Source organism: Rhinichthys klamathensis, unplaced genomic scaffold, assembly GCF_029890125.1.
Source record: "Rhinichthys klamathensis goyatoka isolate OS25496 unplaced genomic scaffold, OSU_Roscu_1.1 h1tg000254l_1, whole genome shotgun sequence".
NCBI classification, from domain to species: Eukaryota; Metazoa; Chordata; class Actinopteri; order Cypriniformes; family Leuciscidae; genus Rhinichthys; species Rhinichthys klamathensis.
This window is the reverse complement of record NW_026606776.1, coordinates 3,413,082-3,427,757: the sequence shown is the minus strand read 5'-3', so window position 1 is coordinate 3,427,757 and position 14,676 is coordinate 3,413,082. Positions and strand designations below refer to the sequence as shown.

Here is a 14,676-nt window from a genome sequence, read left to right as displayed (position 1 = left end):
CATTTAGTGTTTATCTATTTTGATTTTAATCTGATTGACATGTCTGTTACTTCCACATTCACACAGAGCTCAGCTTTTTTATTACACACTGTCTACTCTACAGAGTTTGACAGATGTTTGTTTGCGCTCAGCTCGAGGCAGTCGCACACATCTGGAAACGTTGCATCACAGACGAATGTCCCGGATAAAGGGAACGAAGAGAGACTGTTGGTGGAGGAAGAAAAACTGGGTAAAGACACGAATTTCAAGATCTCACGTTTTATTTCAAACATTGAGCTGTACTTCCCTCATCCAAAGAGATGTGATACTGCTGAGACGTACTGAATTGTTGCATGCAGTATTAAAGCGATAAGCTTTGAATGTTATTCCAGTGAATATGATGGGGTTGCAGAGGCTGCACGCGCTGGGCGGAAACAGTGGGGAGAAGTTGTGTGTTTTCTGCCATGAAGGAGTGGCCCAAAACTTTAGTTCCTCTGTGTTTGTGTAGTAGATGCTTCATGATGATGATCGTTGCTGCATTTGTTTCGTAAGCGGAGAACGCGGAGAAAAATACGCAAACCACCGGTGAGTGTTTATGCAGCATGTTGCTTTCTAAAAACGCGCGATTTAAGGATCTAATTTATGATTTGATCTCGCCGTGATTTATTTATTGTCGGAAATTTGTAAGTATTGTGTGGGTTTTTATTAAGTTTTCAGTTTTTTTTTATCCACAAAAGCACAAACGTTGCCAATTTTTAGAGGAAGTCTCCCCTACAGGGTTGCCAGTTTGAGCGTGTATATGTGGCAGGGAAAATAAGAAACATTTTTTTCTGTAGTTTAGAGACACAACAAATCTGAAGTTTTGTCTTTCAACCAAATTCCACTTGTTTTTATGAAGGACCATTGTCATTTCACAATTACTTCAAATCTGGTTGTTGCTGTTGGTGCAGGCGGTTTCTGATTAGTGAAAGACTCGTTCTTTTGAGACGGATCTTTTCAGTGAATCGGTTAAAATCGGGCCGAGCGGTTTGTTTACGAATGCTCGGCTCGATTCCCAAGAACCGGTTAATGAGATTATAATAAGAGCAATATTTGGAGTGAGCCTCGGATTTCACTTATAGGGTGATAAGTTGCTTTAATTGGGGAATATCAGAGAAGTTACAAATAACTGGAAATAGGTTTTCAACTTAAAGTTTTATCAAAACACATACAAGTTGGTTTTAAACCATTTAATAAAAACGTGGAGAAACGTTTTCAGCCAAAGGATGTAAATTAGTTTAAATATTGTGTAATGTAAATCAAATTTTATTAAGCTAAATAATGACTTTTGTGAGCTGAATCATGGGTCGAATAATTTTTTTGTAACCGGTTCTTTAAAAAATGAACTGTTCAAAAGAATCGATTCGTGGACATGAGTCGGACTACTGTGAGCATGTGTTTCTAATTGAAAGGCCATGGGGTCTCCACAGTGAGATACAATGCAAGTCATATGCTCTTCCCCTTCCTTTTTTTCTTTAATCCTTTCTTCTTGTGAATTAAAGACCAGATTATTTTGCGGTGTCAATGTCCCAAAGTTTTTCAAGTACAGTATCGTTTTATTTTTGCTTTATTCATTCCTTTTAAGTTGGTTACCTCAAAGCTCTTCATTTGTGTGTTAGTTGGCTTAGGATTGTGTGGATTTGTGTGTTTACCGATGTAGAATTGTCTTGTAAAACAAACTAGGGATGTCAATGTCAGTGTGTCTGACAAATTACTACCATGAAAATGCTTTGATCATTGAAAAACTGAGAAATGTAGCTTTCAAGTGAGATTTATTTCTTGCATTAAATACGTTTATTAGACTATGACTGCTGATGTCAATACCAAACATGCTCTTGATTTTTTTCATGTGGTTTTAAGCAAGTGTGAAATGTGACACTATTAAGCAACTGTTGGTTTAAAATCACAGTGAGTTGCCGTTGAGGCTGTGAATTTAGGGGTGCAGTTTTTAGTGCGAACTTAAGTAGGAACAAGTAATTTTAGGCTTCATAAGTCACACAAGTAGAGTTCTTTCTCTGCATTAACTTCCTCTCTATGACTATGACTGTCATAACTTCTTCTTCTCTCTTGTCTGGTGGTTTAGTGCTCTATCTGACCAGCCATTCAAAGAGAGTCAGAAATCATGTGACGGGATCTGTGATCATTCATTAGCTACAGGCTTGCATGTAGCCAGAGGTGTCAACATTATGCTGAGTTTCAGAAAGGAAGTGGACAATAAAGTGATGGAAAGACAGAATAAGAGACAGTGGCCACATTATTTGCTGGAACATGCTCGCATTATGCTAGCTGAGCATTCGTAAGCTGCTTTTTTGCTTTTGATGTGGAATTACAAGCAAGCATTGCAAAGAGCAAATGACTGAAATTCTGCTTTACAACTTGACTTGACACTTTCAAATAAACTAATGCATGGTTCTCTGTGGGTGGCCCCTTCCTGCCTGATTCTGCATGTATAGCAGGTTGTGGTTGAATGACTCCAACCATCTCTTCAGTTCTTACTTGAGTTAACATTATTTAGAGAGGTCTGGATATCTCGGATTTAACCTTCAATTGTTGACATTGGCCTTACTTTTGGATTCCATAAATTCAGGGTCTTTGGCTGCATCCCAATAGAGTGCCAGACAACTTTTTAAGCTGCCTTGGTTCCGGAAGTATTTTTCCCAATCATTTTTTCCCACAGAGATAAAAAAAAAGAAAAAAAAAAAGTCTTGGGTAAAGCCATGAACCAAACCAACCAGCTACCAGGTGAATCACAACATTACAAACTTTGAAAATTGGACAAAACAACAAAGGTACAAGACTGTAAAGCCGTCATGAAGCAGAAGTTGTCTTTTTGTTCCCTATTGTCACCTATATCCGAGTGAAACAGCTTATTGTACATTATTTTGATTAAAGTTTACAAGGGCACATGAATAAAAAATAAAAATAATGTGCACAGATAAATCATTTATAATAGATACTTCAATATTCCATAAAATCTTTTTTATTTCATAGTGACTTTCACATAAAGAACTATGAAGCGTTCTGAATGACAGATTTAAACCGAGAGATAAATAAAAAAAACTATTGATTTAAAGAGGGTATATAGATGCAACATATTTTACATTTATTGCAAAATATGCATATAATTACAAATATTTGAGTAATTTGAGAGAGTAGGGGAGACTGTCCCTATCACATCATTTGCAGGGCTTCATGGGAGTGGGTGGGCCATAAAGAGTTATTTTGACACAATTTGCTTGTTTCGATTGTCTGATTGGGGAAATTTCTCTGCAGAATCATGGGTTAATTCGTTTCTCACCAGGAATTCCTCTGTTATTATTAAAAAAATAAGTTTAAAATAATGAATACAAAAGCATATACCATTGATTAATTACCTTATAGCTCACAGTATGTCTGTCTTTTAAGGTTTATAAGTTATTGTTCCAAATCAGTCCCTCTATGGATATAAAAGAATGGATTTTTGACTTGAACCCGACTGTTGCTCCTAAATTTCTAGGACAACCTGGAAGGCTAATTTGGCATGGGTTCCTTCTGGAATTTCCTCTTGGTTTTTAGAAAATTGTTTTCATGTTTTGTTCTACAATATAAAGTACACACAGGCATATGTCAAATGTGAAAGTTAACAAGCTGCTTTAGGAGGACACACTAATCTCACATACGGTTTAGAAGAACACATTACATAGTATACCAATTGGGATGCAGGGTTGACTCTCTTGACCGCTACAGAGGTGAAATGCATTATGGGCTTGCATAAGACAGTGGCACACTAAAACACACACTTGGCATATAATAATTCCAAAAAGAACATAATGTCTAGCCAAAGTCCCTGTTTTCGACATGATGACATTTCAGACTGCTGGATGCAGAGCACCATCCGGACTGTGCAGCCGTAGGGTGTATAGCATCACATTCTCCATACTCCATCTCCACTGTTCTCTCTCTCAAGACACTGGAATGTAAATATAGTCTGTGTCCAGGAAACTTTTACTGTACTTCTCTTCTCATCTCTTCTTCACTACATTTATCCTCCTCTCATACCCTTTCTTCTTGTTCGTTCTCACCTGTCATTTCCACTTTTTTGCACTAATCTGCACCCTCGTAAATCATAACGGTGAGGTAATTTTTGCATCATTACGCTAGTAACAGAATTGCAAAAAAAATAATAGGTGTGTTCCAGTGGTGTGCGGTGGTGTTTTAAAATGAGGATGCAATTTATATATATATATATATATATATATATATATATATATATATATATATATATATAAATATCTAGATATATATATATATAAATATATATATATAGATATATAAGTATCTATATATATATATATAAATATATATATATATATATATAGATACACTCACCTAAAGGATTATTAGGAACACCATACTAATTCTGTGTTTGACCCCCTTTCGCCTTCAGAACTGCCTTAATTCTACGTGGCATTGATTCAACAAGGTGCTGAAAGCATTCTTTAGAAATGTTGGCCCATATTGATAGGATAGCATCTTGCAGTTGATGGAGATTTGTGGGATGCACATCCAGGGCACGAAGCTCCCGTTCCACCACATCCCAAAGATGCTCTATTGGGTTGAGATCTGGTGACTGTGGGGGCCATTTTAGTACAGTGAACTCATTGTCATGTTCAAGAAACCAATTTGACATGATTCGAGCTTTGTGACATGGTGCATTATCCTGCTAGAAGTAGCCATCAGAGGATGGGTACATGGTGGCCATAAAGGGATGGGCATGGTCAGAAACAATGTTCAGGTAGGCCGTGGCATTTAAACGATGCCCAATTGGCACTAAGAGGCCTAAAGTGTGCCAAGAAAACATCCCCCACACCATTACACCACCACCACCAGCCTGCACAGTAGTAACAAGGCATGATGGATCCATGTTCTCATTCTGTTTACGCCAAATTCTGACTCTACCATCTGAATGTTTCAACAGAAATCGAGACTCATCAGACCAGGCAACATTTTTCCAGTCTTCAACTGTCCAATTTTGGTGAGCTCTTGCAAATTGTAGCCTCTTTTTCCTATTTGTAGTGGAGATGAGTGGTACCCGGTGGGGTCTTCTGCTGTTGTAGCCCATCCGCCTCAAGGTTGTGTGTGTTGTGGCTTCACAAATGCTTTGCTGCATACCTCGGTTGTAACGAGTGGTTATTTCAGTCAAAGTTGCTCTTCTATCAGCTTGAACCAGTCGGCCCATTCTCCTCTGACCTCTAGCATCAACAAGGCATTTTCGCCCACAGGACTGCCGCATACTGGATGTTTTTCCCTTTTCACACCATTCTTTGTAAACCCTAGAAATGGTTGTGCGTGAAAATCCCAGTAACTGAGCAGATTGTGAAATACTCAGACCGGCCCGTCTGGCACCAACAACCATGCCACGCTCAAAATTGCAGGAGATTGTCTTGACCAGGACCACACTCCTAAATGCATTGAAGCAACTGTGTGATTGGTTGATTAGATAATTGCATTAATGAGAAATAGAACAGGTGTTCCTAATAATCCTTTAGGTGAGTATATATATATACACACATATATTATATATATATGTCCTTGTTACACTTTCCTGGTTAATTAACATTACGTAGTTAGTGTAAAAATACAAAATGTAGCCTAATAGTATTTGGTCTCTCTTTTTATGTAATGTTCTTTTTTTTATTAAAACCAAGTAAAAATTTTATCAAGTTAGTGTTTTTATGCATTTTTCATGTATTCCAAAATACTAACTAAAAGCAGTAACAATTTAAACAATATATATTAGTTGTGAACTAATGTTCTGCTTTTCTTTTTAATAGTCAACTTATTTTCAGCAGTCAAGCTTGTGCACACTGGTCACAGACACGAAGATGTACCCTTCATTTCCCCAAGCTGATTGCTCACTGAAAACCCTATGGTCATCATGTTTTCAGGCCATTTGAAGTTTGACTTTGACGTGACATAAAGCAGTAGACTGGAAGCGGCAAATCTTCCCGATCGGTTAGGCGAGGTGCAGCTAAAAGTTGAACACAATGGGTGCTTCTCAATACTCAAATTGATGCTTCCTCCGTCCTCCAGCCCGTGACCTGGAAACTCAACCATTTTGAAGGACATCTCAATTCTCTAATTGCTCCTCGAGAAGACAAGGAACGAGGGCTGCATCTGAAAACTGATAAATGCTGCCTTCGGAGAACGCATTCCAAGGCCGGAAGGCATCAAGGCACGTCCGAATGCAATGTTAGTTTCCATTCCTGTCTCCTGAGATACCTTCATCTGATCGATTTTTGAAGGAAGCATAGATGGATCCTTCGCTGCCTTTGATATCCTGTGCTTTCCATTCAGTGACATTTGAGCTAGAAAAATAAATATGACATCTGAAAGTTGCGGCTGGTTGTCAGTTTGTGTGTAATGTACATATTTGATCAACGTTTTCCACCTATGATGTCATTTCTAGCGAGAAGTTACTATTGTAGTAATTTAATCTCTTCGTTTTCACCCAAACTCGCTCTATTTTGCTGTAGATCATTTAACTGTTACGCTACTTCAGAAGTCTGTCCCGAAATCAGTTTTGTGAGGTACCTTCATCAGGCAGCGAGGCAACAAGTCAACTTCCTAAGGTTTTGGACGCAGCCGAGGAGTGTGGAAGCGAAGCGAAGATACACAGGTGTATCCTTCCGAGGAAAGGAAGCGTGGAAAGGAAACAAGGATGCACAAAAAGAAATGAGAAACACCCACTCTTTTCTAAACAGGCTATCTGAACACTCCCTCCTTTGGTTGTAAAATCAAAAAGCCCTGCCTCAAACTCACGCTGTTGTGTCAATGTTGCTGTGTTTGTCTGCGGTGTGTTACCTGTACAGCAAATTAACTCGCTGCTTAACAACCAGTATGTTGCATCACTGGGGAAATCAACTGGTTAGTCTCGACTGTTTCCCAAAACTTTAGTTAACATGGCTGCACTGCCATCTTTGTTCAACAACGCTGATTCAACAAAAAACTGAATAATGACATCGCACAAAGGTTATCGTGGAGTAATAACGTTTGCTAACTGATTGATTTAAAGCAGCACTAAGTAGGAATTCCGTTTTTGTCAAACAGCGACCCCTAGAGTCGCTGTGGAGTACTTGTACTGTCGTGAATAGCACTCACGCAGAGATGGCTCGCACTCACGGCCGGATCCCCTCCCCCTGTACACCGGTACCTGTTCACTAGGATGGACGCTGTAACGAGTGAAAATAAGGTATGGCCCCTTTAAGAGCTGCGCGCACCCTGTTTAACTGGTGGCAGTCTGTATTGTATGTGCGCCTCGAACACCACATGTATACGGCGCCGGGTTATTTCTGTTTGATGCTCATTTTATCAGAATTTTATCAGATCTGTTTTTTTGCCGTAAAGCAATTCGTTACCTCGCGAGACCTGATATCACACGATACTTCCTAACACTGAGGCCGGCGGCCCGCCGACCCAAAGTTGCAAGGGTGGTTTTGCGGCTCACAGGCACCAGGGGGGTGCGAGACGACCACCATTCAACACGAAATCAGTAATATAAACATTACAATGACTCCAAAGCTGTTCGGTTGAGGTAAAAAAGTTACTTAGTTCACCTTTAAGATTATTATAGTTAATTTACATGAACAAAAGAAAGCTGTTCATTTTTTACCTACAGTAACTTACTTCACTATTTTTGTTCCCCTTCGTTGCTGTTAATGAATGTTCTTTGGAACTCGGAACTCAGTGTTTTAGGAAATACTGAATCCTTGAACTATGTTGTTACGACTGAACTTGTGACCATAGTTGGCTAACGACGATTCTTTTGGGAAGAGCACCCCTGGTCAGGATTCTCAAACAAATAGATATTCAAGTACAGTGACATAATATAAATGTAATCACCATGGCTCATGAATATTAAATAAGTTAGGCGATGTAACGTTCGACCCTGTAGTCCTAACTGATTTATGTAATGTTTTTACTGCCAATGGAACCATTTGGCAGAATCATCTGCGTGCTTGGTCATTTTACATGACCTTTTTTTCCTTCCTACCACAGCCAAGCAAAGTTAAGCTTTTAAAATCCAATGATTATTTCCCCAAAAAAGTTGTGGGGTATAAGGGAACTCAAACATTGCTAGAAGTGATTATGAATGATTGCTACACTCCACTTCTGGGGTTTCCAATTAGTGACTGAATTTTAGTGTTATCAACAAGGACCCATATTAGTCAAGATCAGCCTAACTGAAATACACATAATTGTTTATGAAAATGATATGCATGTCTGCGTTCTACTATATGATGACCTTTTTTTTGTGCACAGCATCAGGGTTTGCTCACTTCACAGTGAACCAAACTGACCGGATGTCTGCTTACCGCTGAATAGAGAGAGGGAGAGGGTGTGAAAGAGCTGAGGAAGTGAAAGAGAGGAGGAGAGAGAAATGAAGTAGTGTGATGTGGCTGTTTGTTAGACGCCTTGAGAGATCTTGATGAAGAAAGAGGAGACGTTTTAAGAGCTTGTAAATTGAGTGTGTTTCCATGTTTGTGTGTCCACTTGTTATCTTTGAGTCTCATCTGTTCACACTTCTGGTTTTAAACCTTTTATTGTTTCTCTGCCATCTTTGTCTGGACAATATGAACTCATGTGGATGTGTGTTTATGAAAGAGAGAATGAGAAGTGAGAGGTATATTGCTGTAGCTCTTCCTGTTTATGATCTCTTCCGGAAGTCAGCAGAAGGGCCTTTCATCGAACTTGCACATGAATTCAGTGAAAAATACAGTTTGTAAATGTTGGCATTAAGAAAGAATGTGATATTTATTACTGCATTAGTTGTAAATGTGAGAGAGTGTTATGAGAACTAGTCTATTACAGTATGCTTTCTGCATCTCAGAAATGACTTTCTTTTTTTGTTATGGCTTTTCCCACATGTTGTCATCACATGCACAATAAGGGATCTTGGTGTATAGCACAATGGGGCATTTCAAGACTTGCAAACCCATTCAAAACTTTGTGGCTATAGACCACTTTATAAGGCTCATGTGGTCTGGTTAGTACCAGTGATTTGGTGAATTGCTCAGGCTGTTGTTTTTAACCTGAAAAGTGTGGTGAAGTTTCAGATGTTGCTATTTGTGCGACAGTTGGGTTTCCTGTTTATGGTGTTCAAGCACCAACACAAGGTCAAAGATCATGGGCTTAATGACAAATATAAGTGTCACCATGAAATCAAAATGAACAATTCTTGTTTTTTTATAGAATATTGTAGTATTTATTATTATAAATTATTTGTCTGTGCAGATATATAATTTAATTTTCTCCTCTTGTAATCTTTAATCAAAATCACTTCCCCTCCCACTTGCAGCGACATCTCTTCTCTGATGATTCATCAATTCCCGATAGACGAAATCAAGTCATGCCCTACATTTCTTCTTGTTTGAGAAGCCGCTTCATTCAGATATATCGCAATAGTGAAGGAAAGACTATCGCAACTTCTGTTTCATGCCAACTTTAATCTAGTTTAGAAAACTTGTGCCAGCGATCTTAGAAATGTAGACTTTGTATTCATGTTGGTTTCGTATGGTTTTGAAAAACTTCAATTCTGTGCTATATTAAATGGAAAGTTTAAATTGAATTGCTCTAATGATGTCATATGGTGCGACCATAAAATAAAAAGTAATAAACATTTTTTTTTATACATTTTTGTACAATATTACATCGATATTATTAATAATTACTTGCTGGATAAATGTTTTTCAGTGAAGATGTTTTGTTAAAATATTGTTTTTCTTAGAAAGAATAAGCTAATAAAATATTATTCAAAACTACTTTAAGGTTTTCAAGGATTACATTTGTACATGTATATATAAAATAAGGAAATATATATATATATATATATATATTTATTATTATTATTATTATTTGGAAAAACATTGTATTTATAAAAGTAACCACGCCCTAGCAACCGCATAACCACGCAGCATTATTGCATTGAGTTTTGCAAAACAACACAAATTTTTTTTCTGTCTGTTTGTCAGGTCTCAGTGAGAGGAGGTGACACCAAGGAGAAAAAATGCCGGTACCTCCTCCACCTCCCCCTCCCCCACCCCCCACCTTCTCTCAGGTACACACAAATAAACACACATTCTGGACTGGAATACACGATGCAACTTTTTAAGATCTGAGACTTTTAAACACCAGGCATTATATACTTTCCGACTTAAAAATGGTTACAGATAAAAACTGGGCATTATACACTAAACAACCAAGGATCACACACTAACAGACTTTCAAGTCGTTCTGAACACAACAAACTCATACAGAAACATGCTCCTCATTGCTAAGAGATGCATGACAAATGAAAACAATGTGCATTTTAAAACTGGCTCAAAATATCAAATAATAGTCTGAAGCTAAAGAAATTTAGTCTGTGGTCATCATACATTACGCAATTTGTTCTGCTAACAAATCTGTTAACTCAACTGCCTAAAATCTGCAGACTGGATTTGACTTTCGTCAACTAGTATCGACTTTTCCAGCCTGCAAATCAGGGCACAAATCTGGGAAAATGTTGTGTAGTGTATTCCAGCTTTTAGTGGAGGAGGCATGATGCATCAATGTTTTAACGATTTCTACAGAAAATTTCTATGCTTGTTTTTGCTCACAGGCAAACATTGAGAAGCCTGTCTTGAATAAATCGGAGGAGAAGGGCAGGAATGCTCTACTGTCGGACATCAGCAAAGGAGCCAGGCTGAAGAAGGCGGTTACTAATGACCGTAGTGCCCCCATATTCGAAAGTAAGAACCTACATCTTATGGAGTTACACTAAGTTCTTGTACCAAAACAGCCTTAATTTAATGTGTTACAAATGATATGTGTAGCAAGTAGCAACGCTTACTGGTTGCAGGTTTGCTCTCCTGTCCAAAATATTAAACACATCTTTGTTTTGACAGAACCCAAAGCTGGTGGGGGTGGAGGAGGAGGGGGTGGGCCTGGAGGAGGCGGTGGAGGTGGCGGAGGGGGAGGGTTTGGGGGTGGAGCTCCAGGTGGTCTGGGAGGACTCTTCCAGGGGGGTATGCCAAAGCTACGCTCCACTCGAGATGGTGAGAAATCACAAATATTTAAACATTGTGTTCTGTGTACTGGCTGGCTGGTCCCTTCACCCTCATTAGGGATTGACTGATATAGAAATCTTGCCCAACACTATTATGTTATGGCTGATAACGACATGGTTGCTGATGTTGTAACTCATGACCGTTTCATCAGTTTTTCTAGTGGTTACACAAAAGCTCCAATCTAGAATTTGACATTAAATAATATTTGTAATATACAATTTATGAAATACAATGTAATATTTCCTTCAGAAAATTCTGAAAAGGGTGTATATATAAAAGAACTTCACAGTTATATTATATTATCTCTTAGATTATTTGGTGTCTGTTTCAGACTCTAGTTGTGTCAGGCCTCCGGTTCTGCCACCTGGTGCTCGTAGCACTGGTCCACGGCCCTTTGGAGGAGGATCTGGCTCTGGCCCTCGTCCGCCTATGCAACGCAGTGAATCCGTTGACCCCCCACGCCCACGGATGACCCCACCCCGTCCTGAAACACCTGGAGGGCCTCCTCCACCTCTTCCAAGTGCCCCACGGCCCTTTCAGAGTGGCGTACAGAGCAGGGGACCACCCTCACTTCCAGGAGCTCCCCGCCTGGGTTCTGCCCTGACACCTCCACCTCCAAACCCCCCTGGACGGCAGCCTGCACCTCCACCGGTGCCAGGTGGATTTGGTCGTCCTCCTTCAATTCCTTCGCCCTCTGTTGGTCACGCCGGACGACCCCCTCCTCCCCCTGCACCTGGTCGAGGTGATGACCGTCCTCCACCCGTTCCCCCTGTAAATCGTTCTTCTTTGCCTCTCACTCGGGACAGCCCGCCCCCTCCACCTCCTCCATCAGCAATTAATAAACCAACTCCTCCTCCGACTCCTGCTCCCGCCTGTTTGCGGGCACCTGTAAGTGCAGCACCTCCACTCCCGCCAGGACGACCAAGCTCACTTTCTCCCGATGAGCATACGCCACGCCTTCCCGAACGGAACCTGTCACTTGGCTCGCATCCTCCTGCCCCTCCGCCTGGGCGATCCGGACCCCTTCCTCCACCTCCTTCTGAGAGACCGCCTGCATTGGGTAGGAATACAGGTGGACGAACAGGTAAACGAGGAGTGGCAAGTTGTTGCAGAAAGATCTGGAAATCACCTGTTTGATCATTTGATCATTAATGTGTCTTTGTCCACAGGTCCTCTTCCACCTCCACCTCCTTCTGGTCGTCCAGGAGGAGGAGGAAGTGTGAGGTCATCACCAGCCCCTCCTCCTCCAAACAGACCAGGTGTGGAGCCTCACCGTGGTGGCAGTAGACCACCACTCCCACCAGACAGACCCTCCGCTGGACCTCTGCCCCCTCCTCCCCCACCTATGGGCAATGGATACCACAATCAAGGGCATAATATAGGTAGTGTGACATTCATATGCTTAAGTTTACCAAGAACAATTGTCATGTATTCTATTGTTTTTCATTGGTACAATTTACCAGAAGGAAAAAGTACACTACTCCCATTTGCTTGTTGAACTTTTGGTTTTGCGGGGGGGGGGGGGACATGTAACTGACAGCATGTCACATATCTATGAATGCTGTCTATAGATTGTGTTTTGATCCCAGCATATTCCTTGAAGTTACAATTTATTTCTATTTAGCTCTAAATAACACTGAAAGTAACTTGGATTTGCAGATTAATTGTGTGTGTTTGATTTATTTCTCCAAGATGAGTGGGAATCACGCTTCACGTTCCGACCTGTATCAGACCTTCCATCCCCAGAGCCCTACATTCCCTGTCACAAGACCTATCCTAGCAAACTGGCCAGGAACGAAAGCCGAGGTAACCAATCACAGCCGTGTTTTCTCATCTTTTGCGTTTTCGTTGCTATGCACTTAGACAAAACTGACCCACAGCTGTCGCTTCCACATGCCAATGAATACTTTGAATAACATTCAGTCCTTTCAGCACAATCATGGTCTTACCCATTTGTTTATGTGCCTGTGTGTGTGTGTTTGTATATTTCTGTCTCTTTCAGGTTCAGGAAAGAAAGAGCGAGGTGCACCTCCCCCTCCCCCCCATACCTAGGTGAAAGAAACTGTTTTCTCAGGGCCTGACAATCCTTCCTTTACTCAATTATCTTGTTTTCTCTGGTACTGTCTGTTTCTGATATTTTTCAACCAGAGTAGTTCATTAAAATATCAACAAAATAAATAACCATAAAAAACTATGTTCTAATATAGAAAACATATCTTTTATAGCATTTAGTTTTTTTGTTTTATAGATTAATAAATATGTACTATTATGACTATGTCAAGTAAAGACCTCTACAGTGATACTACAGCTAAGTTTGACTTTATTTTTGAGGATTCTTTTTGAGCCAGATGAATTGTTGCAGCAGTTTATTGCCCTTTAGGAGAGTGTTGAATGTTTCAGTTGTTTGTCTGTCACTTCTACTCCATCAGAGTTTGTTAGACACTCCTCGATGTAATTATATTTTAGGAAGGAATGCAACAGTCAGTTTTATGCCTCTCATTAAAGTGATAGTTCACCCAAAAATTAAAATTGTCATTAATTGCTCACCCTCATGTCGTTTCAAACCCGTAAGACTTTCGTTTGTCTTCGGAACACAAATTTAGATTTTTTTTTTTAAATCTGAGAGCTTTCTGTCCCTCCATTGACAGCTACACAACTGACACTTTGATGCTTCAAAAAGTTTATAAAGAGATTGTAAAACTAATCCATATGAATTGAGCGTACAGCGTAGCTTTTTCTGTAGAGACCCGAGGATCGCTTTATTTGATCAAACACATCCTTGAACTTCTGTTTACAACTGATGTGTGAGTTGATGAATGTTTATATGTGATTAAAAGCCTAAATTAAATCTGTTCAACATATAAAGCGATCATGTCTCTTCAGAAAATTTGGACTAAACCGCTCAATTCATATGGATTAGTTTTAGGATCTCTTTATGAACTTTTTGAAGGGTCAAAGTCGTAGTTGTCAACGGAGGGACAGAAAGATCTCAGATTTCATCAAAAAGATACTCATTTGTGTTCTGAAGATGAATGAAAGTCTTGTGTGTTTGGACTGACTTGAGGGTGAGTAATTAATGACAGAATTTTCATTTTTGGGTGAATATCTTATCAATTTAAACCATTGGTAACTTTGGTGAGTTTTGGCACCCCCTACCTTCCTGTTTTCATACAACACAGTAGGAATGTAGCATTGACGTTTAAAAGGTAAATTGTAAGGTGACTAGAACAATATCAGACTGAAATTAAATGAATGTGTTTGCTTTAGTATCATTGTGTGTTCATGTGTATGTGGTGATAAGGGCCAACACATTATAAAGAATGTGGAATGTTCTCCAGTGTGCAGAGCTGCAGTCTGCCAGGACTCTGTTAATCCTGTAGCATGTATGGATGGTACTGCCACCTAATTTGTTCACATATGCAGTGCCTGATGTAAAAATAAAACGGACTGAGTTTATGGGGAAATGTGGATGTCCTTTATTAAAGGCTCTTTAGGTCAACCCCCATTTAAACAAGTCTGAGAGCTGATGTTGTATAGAACTAATCTTTAAATGGAAAATGATTTGCCTTAA

At 39.7% G+C, this 14,676-nt stretch overlaps 1 protein-coding gene across 1 annotated transcript; it reads left to right on the top strand.

Moving 5' to 3' along the window:
• The first annotated feature begins 103 nt into the window (after window positions 1–103).
• Window positions 104–13,279, top strand: wipf1b (WAS/WASL interacting protein family, member 1b). Its single transcript, XM_056267114.1, is given in 9 exon segments — window positions 104–229; window positions 10,029–10,114; window positions 10,658–10,787; window positions 10,944–11,093; window positions 11,437–12,189; window positions 12,275–12,487; window positions 12,798–12,911; window positions 13,108–13,136; window positions 13,138–13,279. Coding segments are annotated over 8 exon segments (1,464 nt in total). The 5' UTR covers window positions 104–229; window positions 10,029–10,063; the 3' UTR covers window positions 13,162–13,279.
• The last annotated feature ends 1,397 nt before the right edge of the window (window positions 13,280–14,676 follow it).